This window comes from Notothenia coriiceps, unplaced genomic scaffold, assembly GCF_000735185.1.
Source record: "Notothenia coriiceps isolate Sejong01 unplaced genomic scaffold, NC01 NC01_scaffold00032811, whole genome shotgun sequence".
Lineage (NCBI taxonomy): Eukaryota > Metazoa > Chordata > Actinopteri > Perciformes > Nototheniidae > Notothenia > Notothenia coriiceps.
The window spans coordinates 77,427-88,175 of NW_011365512.1; the positions used below are offsets into that span (position 1 = coordinate 77,427).

The window sequence follows — 10,749 nt, forward strand, 5'->3', positions numbered from 1 at the left end:
TGTCCATGCTTTTATCTTCAGTAGACTGGACTACCGTAATGGTGTCTTTACAGGTCTCACTAAAAAATCTATTAGAAAGCTGCAGCTGATTCAGAACGCTGCTGCTCGAGTCCTCACTAACACTAAGAAAGTGGATCACATCACTCCTGTTCTGAANTGAACCATCCAGATCTCTCAGGTCTTCAGGGACTGGTCAGCTTTCTGTCCCCAGAGTCAGAACTAAACATGGTAAAGCAGCATTCAGTTATTATGCTCCAAATATCTGGAACAAACTCCCAGAAACCTGCAGGTCCGCTGCAACTCTTACTACTTTTAAATCCAGGCTGAAGACTTTTCTTTTTGTCGCTGCTTTTAATTGAACTATTCATATCTTAGACTGCACTGTAACTTTTATCCATGTATTTTTTCTTTTAATGTTTATTTTATTAACTTTTCTTTTTAATGACTGATTTTAAATGCCATTTTCTTAATGTCTTTCATTTTTTGTAAAGCACTTTGAATTGCCTTGTGTTGAAAAGTGCTATATACTACATGTCCCACAATGCATTCTCAAATTTTACATTTTTCTCAGAATTCTTTTTTTCCCTCCAGAATTTGGCTTTTCTTTTTAAATAATTTTGTGACATTCTCACTGAAAAGACTTCTTCTTTCAGACGTAGTTAATTATGAAGTTATTATTACCCTAACCGAAAATAATCCAATGCAGAGGCAATAATGTTATATAATACGTTATTTTATATATATTAAATATATTAAATATATTTATATATGTATTTTTATATAGTCTTGAAGTTACAACCGGCCCTTTGAATGCAACCATAATGTTAATGTGGCCCACGATGAAATTTAGTTTGACACCCCTGCCCTAGAGCTACCCACCCTTTGTTACGAAAAAAAGGCTTCAGAGTCAGTTGTTAGACGGGAAACTGTAGGCAGACCACAATGTACAAATGAACAGACGACCTGATATTGATGCTTTGTGATACTATCTTGCATATTCCAGAATATTTATCTGTATTTAAATTTTTGACGCAGCCCACCGGGAGCGACATTGTTTTCCATTAAAGAAAAATGGTCACAGCAAATGTACACTTATATATTTATGTCAGATTTAAAGTCTTTTAGAGGTGTTTGCATTTTTGTGAACAAAGAGTATTTGACATAAAATGAACACAATTTGCTCCGTAGAAGGCACATCTTTTTAAATCTGCTTTTATTAGTAAAATCATGTGGGTTTTTTGGTTACAGGATGACGTTAACAAAAGGGGAAACTATTGATACAAATAAAAAAACTTTAAAATCACAAAAAAATGTAAAGCATCATGAGACAATTATAATGCCCTGATTAATAAAACACTCATTCAGAAATTAAGTACAAAGACATGTGCAGTACATGGTGACTTCTTCACATCCATAGCAGCAACCAGCAAAGCTTTTCTACTGACACTGCCCCTGGAACAGACTGACGGACATGGCCAGCCTTTGTGCCAGGATGCCCTCCAGAGTCTCTAAGGACATGCGCCTCACATCATAGCCCCTCTTCGAGGCTTTCGCCTTGACATTAATTGGCACAATCTCCTCCCCACTATTCGGGTCATTTCTCCCCACTGCAGCATGTGTGGGGAAAAAGGACTGCATATGGGCAGGAAGGTCAGATCTGTTTGATGGGCAGCAGTAGGCAGACCACATGTACTCAGGAACAGACACCCTGTTATTGATCCGCAGGGGTTCAGACTCATAAGGCAAGACTCCGGTGATCACATGCATCGACCCGTTGCAGTAGGTTTTGAATCTTTTTAACACTTCATTCTCCAGACCGTTCCACGAGCCACCGTTGGAGCCCGCTCGCTGAGGGACTACATTTGTCAGGGTGAAGGTGGCCTGGCGGTTTTCTTTTGTCTTCTGGTGCATGCTGGGATTGAGATGGCCCCTTGTGAAGTTTGAGTCCCTGTAGTCGTTGGACATCGCCTGGCTCTCAATCACATTCTGATCCAGGTAGGTAGCAAACTTGAAGGGTGTCATCTCTGAGCTGGCTCGGGAAAACACCAACTTAGAGATGGAGAGAGAAAGACATGTGACTTTCTAGAAGCTGCATTTTCTGGCTTTTTTAGTTCAATTTATTCATTTAGTTTGAAAAGTGAAACAGAACTTAGGCAACTCCATTTTCCTTTATTTGTCATCTCACAAGAGAAAAGATCAGCAATCTGTATTTAAAAATTGAAGATTGGCTGCTTCTTATAAGTTAAATATTAAAACTTGCGCCAGTCACACATTGACCATTAGGACAACTAAACAAACAGAAACACAGCGTATCCTGAAACAAACATACATTCTAATTAGCTTACATAAGAATGCCAACACTTTAATGAATTTCTGAAATCACAAGCTATTTATTAATGAATTTCTGAAATCACAAGCTATTTATATTTACACTCAACATTCACATGTGAGTTTCATGAACCAAATTAAGTTATGCTCTGTTGTAGAATAATAATTACCAAAGAGAAACCCAGCTACACTCTGCCCTTGTCAGGATATTAGTTCCTGCTGCTAATGTATATAATCAAAGTGTACAATGTATCTAAAACTAAAGACGCAAAACACAACAGTACTGCAACAAATCCTACCTTCACAATGGTTATAACGTTAAAAACGAGCTGTTGCTAAACTTTCAGCAGATTTAATTTGGGAGTTTGGTAAACTGAGTTGCATTATACAGAGAGGTGTTGTATTCAGTCCACCCTCACTGATGAAATATCAGTTATAATAATATAATAATTATAAAAATAACAAACGAGGCTGTATGAACTTAGCATTTCCAAACAAATCATACTAAATAGTTAACGCTATTTCTTCTCAATTAAGAAATTGGCTACTCTTGTACATTGCACACTGTTTTTTTTGCTTACCTGCGGCTCGTACTTCCAGGTATTATTGGGCCGTTTGCCATCTGCAAGACCGAGTCTGTACGCAGAGTACATCGGTGCACGACTCTGCCGATGATACAGGCTGGCAAAGTGGTACTGGTTCTTGTAACGCTGGCATATTGGCTGGTATCCTGCTGCATCAATACCCTTTGGTGGGGTTTTATTGTAGAAGAAATCAAGGCAATGGGAGAAGTCGTCACTGATCTCACCAAGGACCTGGCCACCCAACCAGCAGAGGAGAAGAAGCAGAGCTCCCGTGCAGAATTTCTTCTTTTGAGACATCCTGCTCAACAGATCAGTAGGTCAGCTGTACTTATGTCTTCAGGAAAGAGATGCAAGCAAACATGACACTTCAGACTTCTTCTCAGACAAAGCTTTAGATTGAAATAAAACCAATATTTTGAGTGTTCATTCAGCGCCTGAAGTATTTGCCTTCGAAGACTGTCTGAGGACTGAGGTAGTCTCATTTATACACTGAGTCAAGGAACCCTGTGATTGAGAGTGACTCCCCCCCCATCCTCATGTCAAACTTCCCCTGTAAACCAGCAGTCAGTCTGCCTTCTAAAAAACATGGCTCTGCAAACACTTGTTTTCATGAGCTGAGGTGGACAGCTTTGTCTTTCAGTCTGTAATCATTTGGTGGTTTGGACTGTTTATTGATTAGAACAGTGTATATCTTAGTAAGATATATTCCAGATTTATAACAGGGATTTTATTCGTTTTAATGTGGTAAACGCTACAGGAACTGACGATGCAGTTTATTGTTGCTGACTGTTCTAGACGTTGTTGATGTCTGGTAGACATCCCTTCCTGTCTCAAGTTTCCTCAAACTTTGTAAAAAGGTGAAACATCATGAGACTTCAATGTTTCCAGAAAATCACAAATGCCTTGCATAATGCAGAGCTACTTTATAAATTACAGTGTGATGCTTGAAGTACAAACAATTATTTTGATTCTTGCATGTGTAAGCTTTTTTGTTCTACACTGTCTCTCAGAGTTGTTTAATTCATGATGAGTCTGATATTATTACGCAAACACACTCACAATTCAGCAAGTTTCATTCTCTGTCTCAGTCCAGTTTCTGTCTGATATTTCTTCTCTCATCAACACTTTTCTCTTTAAGGGAACCAGAAATATTTCCTGGAATATATAATCATCCAAACAGTAGTGCTGTTTTTTCTCAACCAAAGGTCTTGCTCCTTTATTTCACTATGTGAGTAATCTGTTAGTGGGAACATTTACAGTATCTGTATTTCTGCTCAAATTAAAATATAAATATATGTTAACTGAAACCTTGGCATAGTTAAGGTAGGACCAGGATTAGAAACAGATACTACTGATTCTTATTTTGAGTATTTATACTAGCATAAGGACATTGATAGAGTGCCAATATGTCTCTTCATTTTTGTATGTGTTCTTAAAAAGACAAAACTATGAAATGTTGCTCCCTTCAATACACATTGACAAATGAATGGAGAATTTCTGGACATGTATTAATTCATAGCATAAAGCATCGGCAGGTAAAGATTATGAGCAGTGCCTGAACACTTAATCAAAAAGGAGTAGACACTGTTCAAATCTTTGTCCTTTCTTTGAATTGTGGTGGGTAGACTGTTCATTATGGCCATCTAGCGGGCACTCAGAGGAATAACACTCGGCAGCAGGCTGACTATCCCGGAAGCAGAAGCTAATAATGGTCAGGTCGTGGAACTTACTGTGAGTAATAATAACCCTGCATTTACAGTCACTGGGGATAAATTGCAACCTGTGGCTGACCTGGAACTACCACGTTTTCGGTTTCCACACAGAGGACAATTGCTGAGCCTTACATAAAACAGATATTAGCTTTCTGTTTTATACTGATGAGAAACAGAAAGTCCTCATACCAGATTGGTCTTCAGCATCTTAATATGGAACTTGTTGACCCTTTGCACGCACGAAGGCAAGACTGAAATAAAATACACTTAAGGAGTTAGTAAAAAAAAAAGCAATAAAAGATCCACCTCTGTTGTTCCAAGAAGAAGCAAAGATCTATGGTACTTACTGACGCTGTGTCATTCTTTGTTTTGTGTAAATTACTCACAGGCTACGGGGTGTGTTTCAAAACTTCTATTGGTTCGCTTACCTAATGAAATAAGTTGGAATACATCTTCACTCTGCCAAAGAAATGAGCCCTAAAGCTCTCTAATATTCTCTACTGCTACATGAAAGTTATGGTAATGAATGAGTATGAGAACGTTTAGATACCAACTTGAATGCAGTGACTGAGTTAGTCAATATGCTTTAGGTTTAGGCTAACTCAATAAGTGTCTAAGATGCAAGGTCAATAACTTTTACCTACTATTAGCATATCCATACGTTCGTATATATGTATATAATATAGAATAATAGATGATTTAGGCCTACTAACCTTTGTTGTTGGCCTAATAGAGAGAATCTCTACTCTTCAGTGACATTATAAAGGCTATTTCATTATCCTTTATTAATACACTTAATTCACTTAATTACTTAGACGCAGAAGTGGAAAGTAACTAAGTACATTTACTCAAATACTATACTTAAGTACAATGTTGAGGTACTTTTACTTTACTTGAGTATTACATTGTGTGCCACTTTATACTTCTATTCCACTACAATAAAAAGGGAATTCATGTACATTTTACTCCACTACATTTATTACAGCTTTAGCTACTTTAAAAAAAATGCATTTCTAAAAATTAAACAAGTGGATTAACTCTTTAAGTCAGAAAAGAGTCAAATTATTTCAATATTTTACAAAAAGTAAATCAGAACTTTGTTTGTCCATAAAAGTTAAATGCTATTATCTGTGTCTGTCACTTTGAAAAATATTATCTAGAAATGTCACATATAAAAATATAATTACACAAAGGCCATTTTTTCTGCACAATGATTAATCTTACGTGTTATACTTTAAGTACATTTAGCTGATAACATGTTTGTACTTTTACTTAAGTATAACATTTTGAATGCAGGACTTTTACTTGCAATTAAGTATTTTAAAAATAATGTATTGGTACTTCTACTCAAGTAAAGCAGCTTAACACTCATTCCACCACTGCTTGCTTGGATATATTTTAATAACGAAGTTTTTATTTTTTTAAAGGTTCTTAATACCAAGAATTTTTTTCTAGATTATGTGTGGGCAACTTTACCCAATCTGAAATATATTTTAAAGAGGAAAAGGGTTGATTCATGAGGTAAAGGTAACCTTTTGTCAATAGGAATATACTTTATAACAGCATTGTTTTGCTTGATAATAATACAACACTTTCAGGGTTAAAAATGAATAAATAAAAAGATAAAACATGTAAATAAAATCGAACAATGAAACAACATAACACAAAGAGACAACAGTACGTTAAAAGTCCTTCTGAAAGGTGAGTTTTGTTCACTGTCTTAATGTTTGAGGGGTCAAACTCAGTACAGTACTGAACATGAGTGTTTGTCGTTGTGGCTAACTCTTTCTAATAAAACCAAAACCAGTTTGTCTCCGGGCTAATGCAAACCGTACGCCCTGTCATGGAGCAGCTCCAGTAGGCTCTCAGCCTGTTGCTGCACGTCCTCCTCTCTTCCGTGATAACATGCTCTGCTGTCAGCCTCAGACCACTCCCTCTCAGTCTCGGAGGGAACGGAAGAGCAGTCAACTACTTTTCCTGTGCGGCTGTTTAAAGACTATGTTCACAGCAGAGAATGGCGGACGTCACAATTGAGGAGCTGCAGTGTGAGCTTACCTGCCCGGTGTGTCTGGAGCTGTTCAGGGACCCGGTCATCCTCGAGTGCGGACACCACTTCTGCCAGGTGTGCATCCTTCAGTGCTGGGAAGTCAAGGCCGACGAGTTGTCGAGTTGCCCAAAGTGTAGAAAGTCTAGCGGCGGGAGACTGCGACCCAACTCGCTGCTGTGCAACGTGGTGGACAGTGTGCGCAGAGCCCGGTGCATGGACACGGCCTCGGCGATAACCGGGTGGGACTCAGGGGGTCCTCTGGAGGAGCCGGAGGAGCGGGAGCCGGGGTCCAGCATGAGCAGCCTGGCCTCCTCCACCGGGCACTGGCCGCGCCTGGGTATGGATATGTGCGAGGAGCATGAGGAGAAGCTGAAGCTCTACTGTGAGGACGACCAGCTCCCCATCTGCCTGGTTTGCGGCATGTCCAGGGACCACAAGACCCACAATGTCATCCCCATTACAGAGGCCTTTGAAAACTACAAGGTACGTTCTGATTGGCTGAGTTAGACACGTTTTTTTTACCAATAGATTGAGTCTAGCTAGGCCTAAATTAGGGGATAATCTTACTTTAAAACCAATATTACAAACTTTCCTCTCTAAGATAAAGAACTTGGTGATCATTATTTGATCATGGTCATTGTTGATCACTAAACTTAAAGTATTTTAGTCTTTTAGGGAGTGCCATGCATGCTCCTCTGACACACCTCTCCTTGTTCTTGGAAAGAAACATATCTCAGGTTTGTCAAGCATTCCTGAATGCCAAAGGAAACCTAGTTTATAAGGATTGTATTTAATAAATGAACTCATTTGCTCTGGCTTTAGCAGATGTGGTGAAATGGCATTTATTGTTTTAAAGCAGGCTCCCTGTTTGCCTTGGCAGCCTTTGCTATTTACAGGAATTCAGCAGAACAGTGTGAGCTCCTTTTACGCCCCCTATGCTTTTAACCCGACAGCTGACCATCATCAGTTTGTTTGAAGAGTCTCCGAGAGGCCTCTCATGTTTCACCAAGACTGAATTCTCTACTTTGTTTGAATTTATGGCTCTCAGCGGTCTGTTGAGGACAGTGTGTACATCATATTACTCCCATTAAGGATGTTGTTGTTTTTCAGAGCAGATACACCAATTTAATCAACTTTTAAGTGCAATCCAGTTTAGCAACACCACCTCTGTTTGATGTTTAGCATGTGATTGTTTTGTGCTGCAGGGTAAGCTGTCGATCGCTCTGGAGAGGGTTGAGCTGCAGACAGAGGAGGCCACGCTCTTCCAAAGCCAGACCAATGAAAGGATCCTCCTCATTAAGGTATACAGATACATGTGTTTATTTGTTTGTGAAGCATTGGGAAACACCCTGGACATAATCCCAGCATATGCATACGTGTGTGTGTGTGTGTTTGCCTGTGAATTGAACCTGCATTTCTGGTCACCAAGAAACATTCCTCCACCTTTACCTGTCTGACAGCGAGACTGATTGATGACTAATCCTAACTATGACGGGCAATGACACAACAGGTTGTTACTCAGTGTGGTTTTTTCTCATGTTTTGCAAATGTAGAAGTTCCTCCTGAAATGACACGGGTGGTAAATAAACATTCATGCACATCATCCCGTTTGTCTTTCTCACAGTATCTTTTTTCACAAATGCGGCCCTCAGGTCTCTTATCTAAAAGTAGCGATACCACAAAGTAAAAATACAATTGATTTTTTTAAGTATATCGTATTTATTATCTGAATCTGCACAGTAACACAAATGTAATATTGTCAGATACATTTTGTGGAGTAAAATGTGCAATATTTGCTTCCAAAAGCAGTGAAGTAGAAGTGGCATAAAATGTAAATACTTAAGTAAAGTCCCAATACCTCAAACTTGTACATACATTCAGTACAGGTTAAATACTTACGTAACTTTCTACCACTGGTTGACACACAAACTACGACATGCACACACACAGTACAAGAACTATGTCGCACAACCTTACAGAAAGAGATAACAGCTGGCTGAATTTATGCTGTGACGCTTTATCCAGCACAGCAGCTCTTACCTCAAATAGTGGTCTGTTTGTGTGTCTGTGTGCGCTAGTGTGTGTTCAACCGAGAAATTAGTGTAGCATGTTTGCTTTGTTAAAGTGTTTTTTGCTGCTACACATATCTCTGCTCTAGGTTATTACACATTTGTCTCTATCCTGTCTGTCTGCTGGTCCCAGCATGTCTGTCTTACTGTCTTACTGTCTATCTGTTTGACACAGTTTATATGCACATTCACAGATTTTCACTTCTGTTTCTCTGCCGGTATGACAGGATGTGGGTCAACAAGTTTCAGAGGAAGTTTGGCAAGCTTTCTTTTCCGGACAATTTATCTTAGTCTGTGTCTGTGTCTGTACGTTTCTTATCATTTTTGCTTGTCTACCTATCAATCTTTTTCTCTATCTACCTGCGTCAGCAATAAAGGAAATATAGCTCTCCTTTACTTAGAAACGTAAAGGTCCTGCTTTGATTATATTGCTTGAAGGGGAACCTCACATCAACATCCGTTCACAGGTCGTATTACGGCATATGTGAAAAGTGTAAAGCTCCAGAAAGAACTGCAAAAAGTCAGATTAATATATTTTCAGACTAATGACGAAAAGCTACATTAGCTGCTAGCATAACACCTACATCTCAGATCAAGCTGCATTATGGGTCATTTAAGTGGAACGTTTTCACAAAAAATTTGAATGTTTGAAATTAAAAAGACCATATTTTTGTTCTGCTGTGTAAAATGTCATCCCACTTTAAAAAAAAAAAACTGTCTTTCTTTGTGTGTGAAAATGATGGCAATGCTAAATTGGTTAATTCTGATAAAATAAACTTTTAAATATTAAAAGCAAGCAGGTATATCAGAAGCAACACGGCTTTTGACCTTTTTTTGGTTTATTTTAGATGTTTAAAATGTCAGATCACTTTGGCCTTGTGTTGAAACATATATTTACAGTCTATGGTTAAAACTGAAACACTACAACTCCTCTTCCATGTTCTAGCTAATGGGGTCCTCTGTGTTTTAGGAGCGAGCAGGAGATCTGGAGGAGATGGTCACCGCAGAGTTTGGCCGTCTGAGGGAGTTCCTGCTTGAGGAGGAGGAGCGCATAAAGGTGAAACTTCAGTGGCAAAAAGAGCAGAAACTCAAGCAGCTGGAGGAGGCGCTCACTGAGACCACAGAGCAAATCAGCCAAATGGAAAATATAGCCGACGAGCTTCGCCTCAAACTGACAGAAGAGGAAAACCCTGAGCAACTCAAGGTATGAGAGAAAAGTAATATGATGCTCATGATGCTTGTAGAGCACATTTATTTTACCCCATATTATTGGAAATACCAAAGAATGTTGATATTCTATTCTAGATATGCAGTTTTAGATATTATCTGCATGTTACAGTAAAGAGTGAGGTATTTTGTAATCATAGGCTTGTTTTGATCTGCTCTATTTCAGGGAATCAAAGACTTCATTGGAGGGTGAGTATTATCACAATTGATCATTATCGCTAATGTCTTAGTCACTTATTCATTTCTAGATAATCTCCCGGTCTTCTTGTACTTGACTGTTGCCCTAAATCTAAAGTCACAATGGTGTATTGTTTTGTAACTATCTTTGAGTGTTGCTGAAACAGGATGTTGGGGCATTGTTGTGGTTTATCATGTTATCTTACATACATATCTTTGCCAAACATTGTCACGCCAACTAGTGACCACTAGGTAGCAGTCTTACCATTTGCCAGTGTTTTGTTGACATTTCTTCTTAAATAGGTGTAAGAATGCAGATACAATGTAATTATACGACTCAAGTCCACACTGCTTGCTGTACATGGCTTGAATCTTCACTTTTCTAAGTTGTTTAAAGGTGACCTATCATGCAAAATGCACTTTTGTACGTCTTTTATAGATGAATATGTGTCCCCGGTGTTCCAGGGAACTCACCAAGAGGCGAAAACAAAACCCTCTCTATTTTCCTCAGACCAAATCTATTAAAGGGCGAAAAGGAATCGAACAGACGGATCCAATTTGAACCCTTTAGACGTAACAGAAGTGTCCGCTACGGCTATTGGGGC

The 10,749-nt window shown here is 38.8% G+C and overlaps 2 protein-coding genes across 2 annotated transcripts in view; one reads left to right on the forward strand and one right to left on the reverse strand.

Moving 5' to 3' along the window:
• Positions 1-1,194: 1,194 nt before the first annotated feature.
• On the reverse strand, positions 1,195-3,430 carry LOC104961165 (endonuclease domain-containing 1 protein-like). Its single transcript, XM_010789397.1, has 2 exons — positions 2,910-3,430; positions 1,195-2,049 (listed from the first exon to the last, which is right to left on the reverse strand). The coding sequence occupies exons 1-2, from the start codon at positions 3,207-3,209 to the stop codon at positions 1,438-1,440; spliced, it is 912 nt and encodes a 303-aa protein (XP_010787699.1). The 5' UTR covers positions 3,210-3,430; the 3' UTR covers positions 1,195-1,437.
• Positions 3,431-6,472: 3,042 nt separating this feature from the next.
• LOC104961166 (zinc-binding protein A33-like) overlaps positions 6,473-10,749 on the forward strand; it is a 6,115-nt gene continuing 1,838 nt past the window's right edge. The window contains exons 1-4 of the mRNA XM_010789398.1: positions 6,473-7,154; positions 7,877-7,972; positions 9,711-9,944; positions 10,134-10,156. Coding sequence (XP_010787700.1) covers positions 6,639-7,154; positions 7,877-7,972; positions 9,711-9,944; positions 10,134-10,156 — 869 coding nt within the window. The 5' untranslated portion in view covers positions 6,473-6,638. The remainder of the gene's footprint in view (positions 7,155-7,876; positions 7,973-9,710; positions 9,945-10,133; positions 10,157-10,749) is intronic.

Excerpts from the sequence above, each read along its gene's own strand:
- LOC104961165 (XM_010789397.1), bottom strand. The coding sequence starts at position 3,209 with ATGTCTCAAAAGAAGAAATTCTGCACGGGAGCTCTGCTTCTTCTCCTC. Across the intron at positions 2,050-2,909 it reads CCTGGAAGTACGAGCCGCAG|TTGGTGTTTTCCCGAGCCAG; the intron begins GTAAGCAAAAAA and ends TCCATCTCTAAG.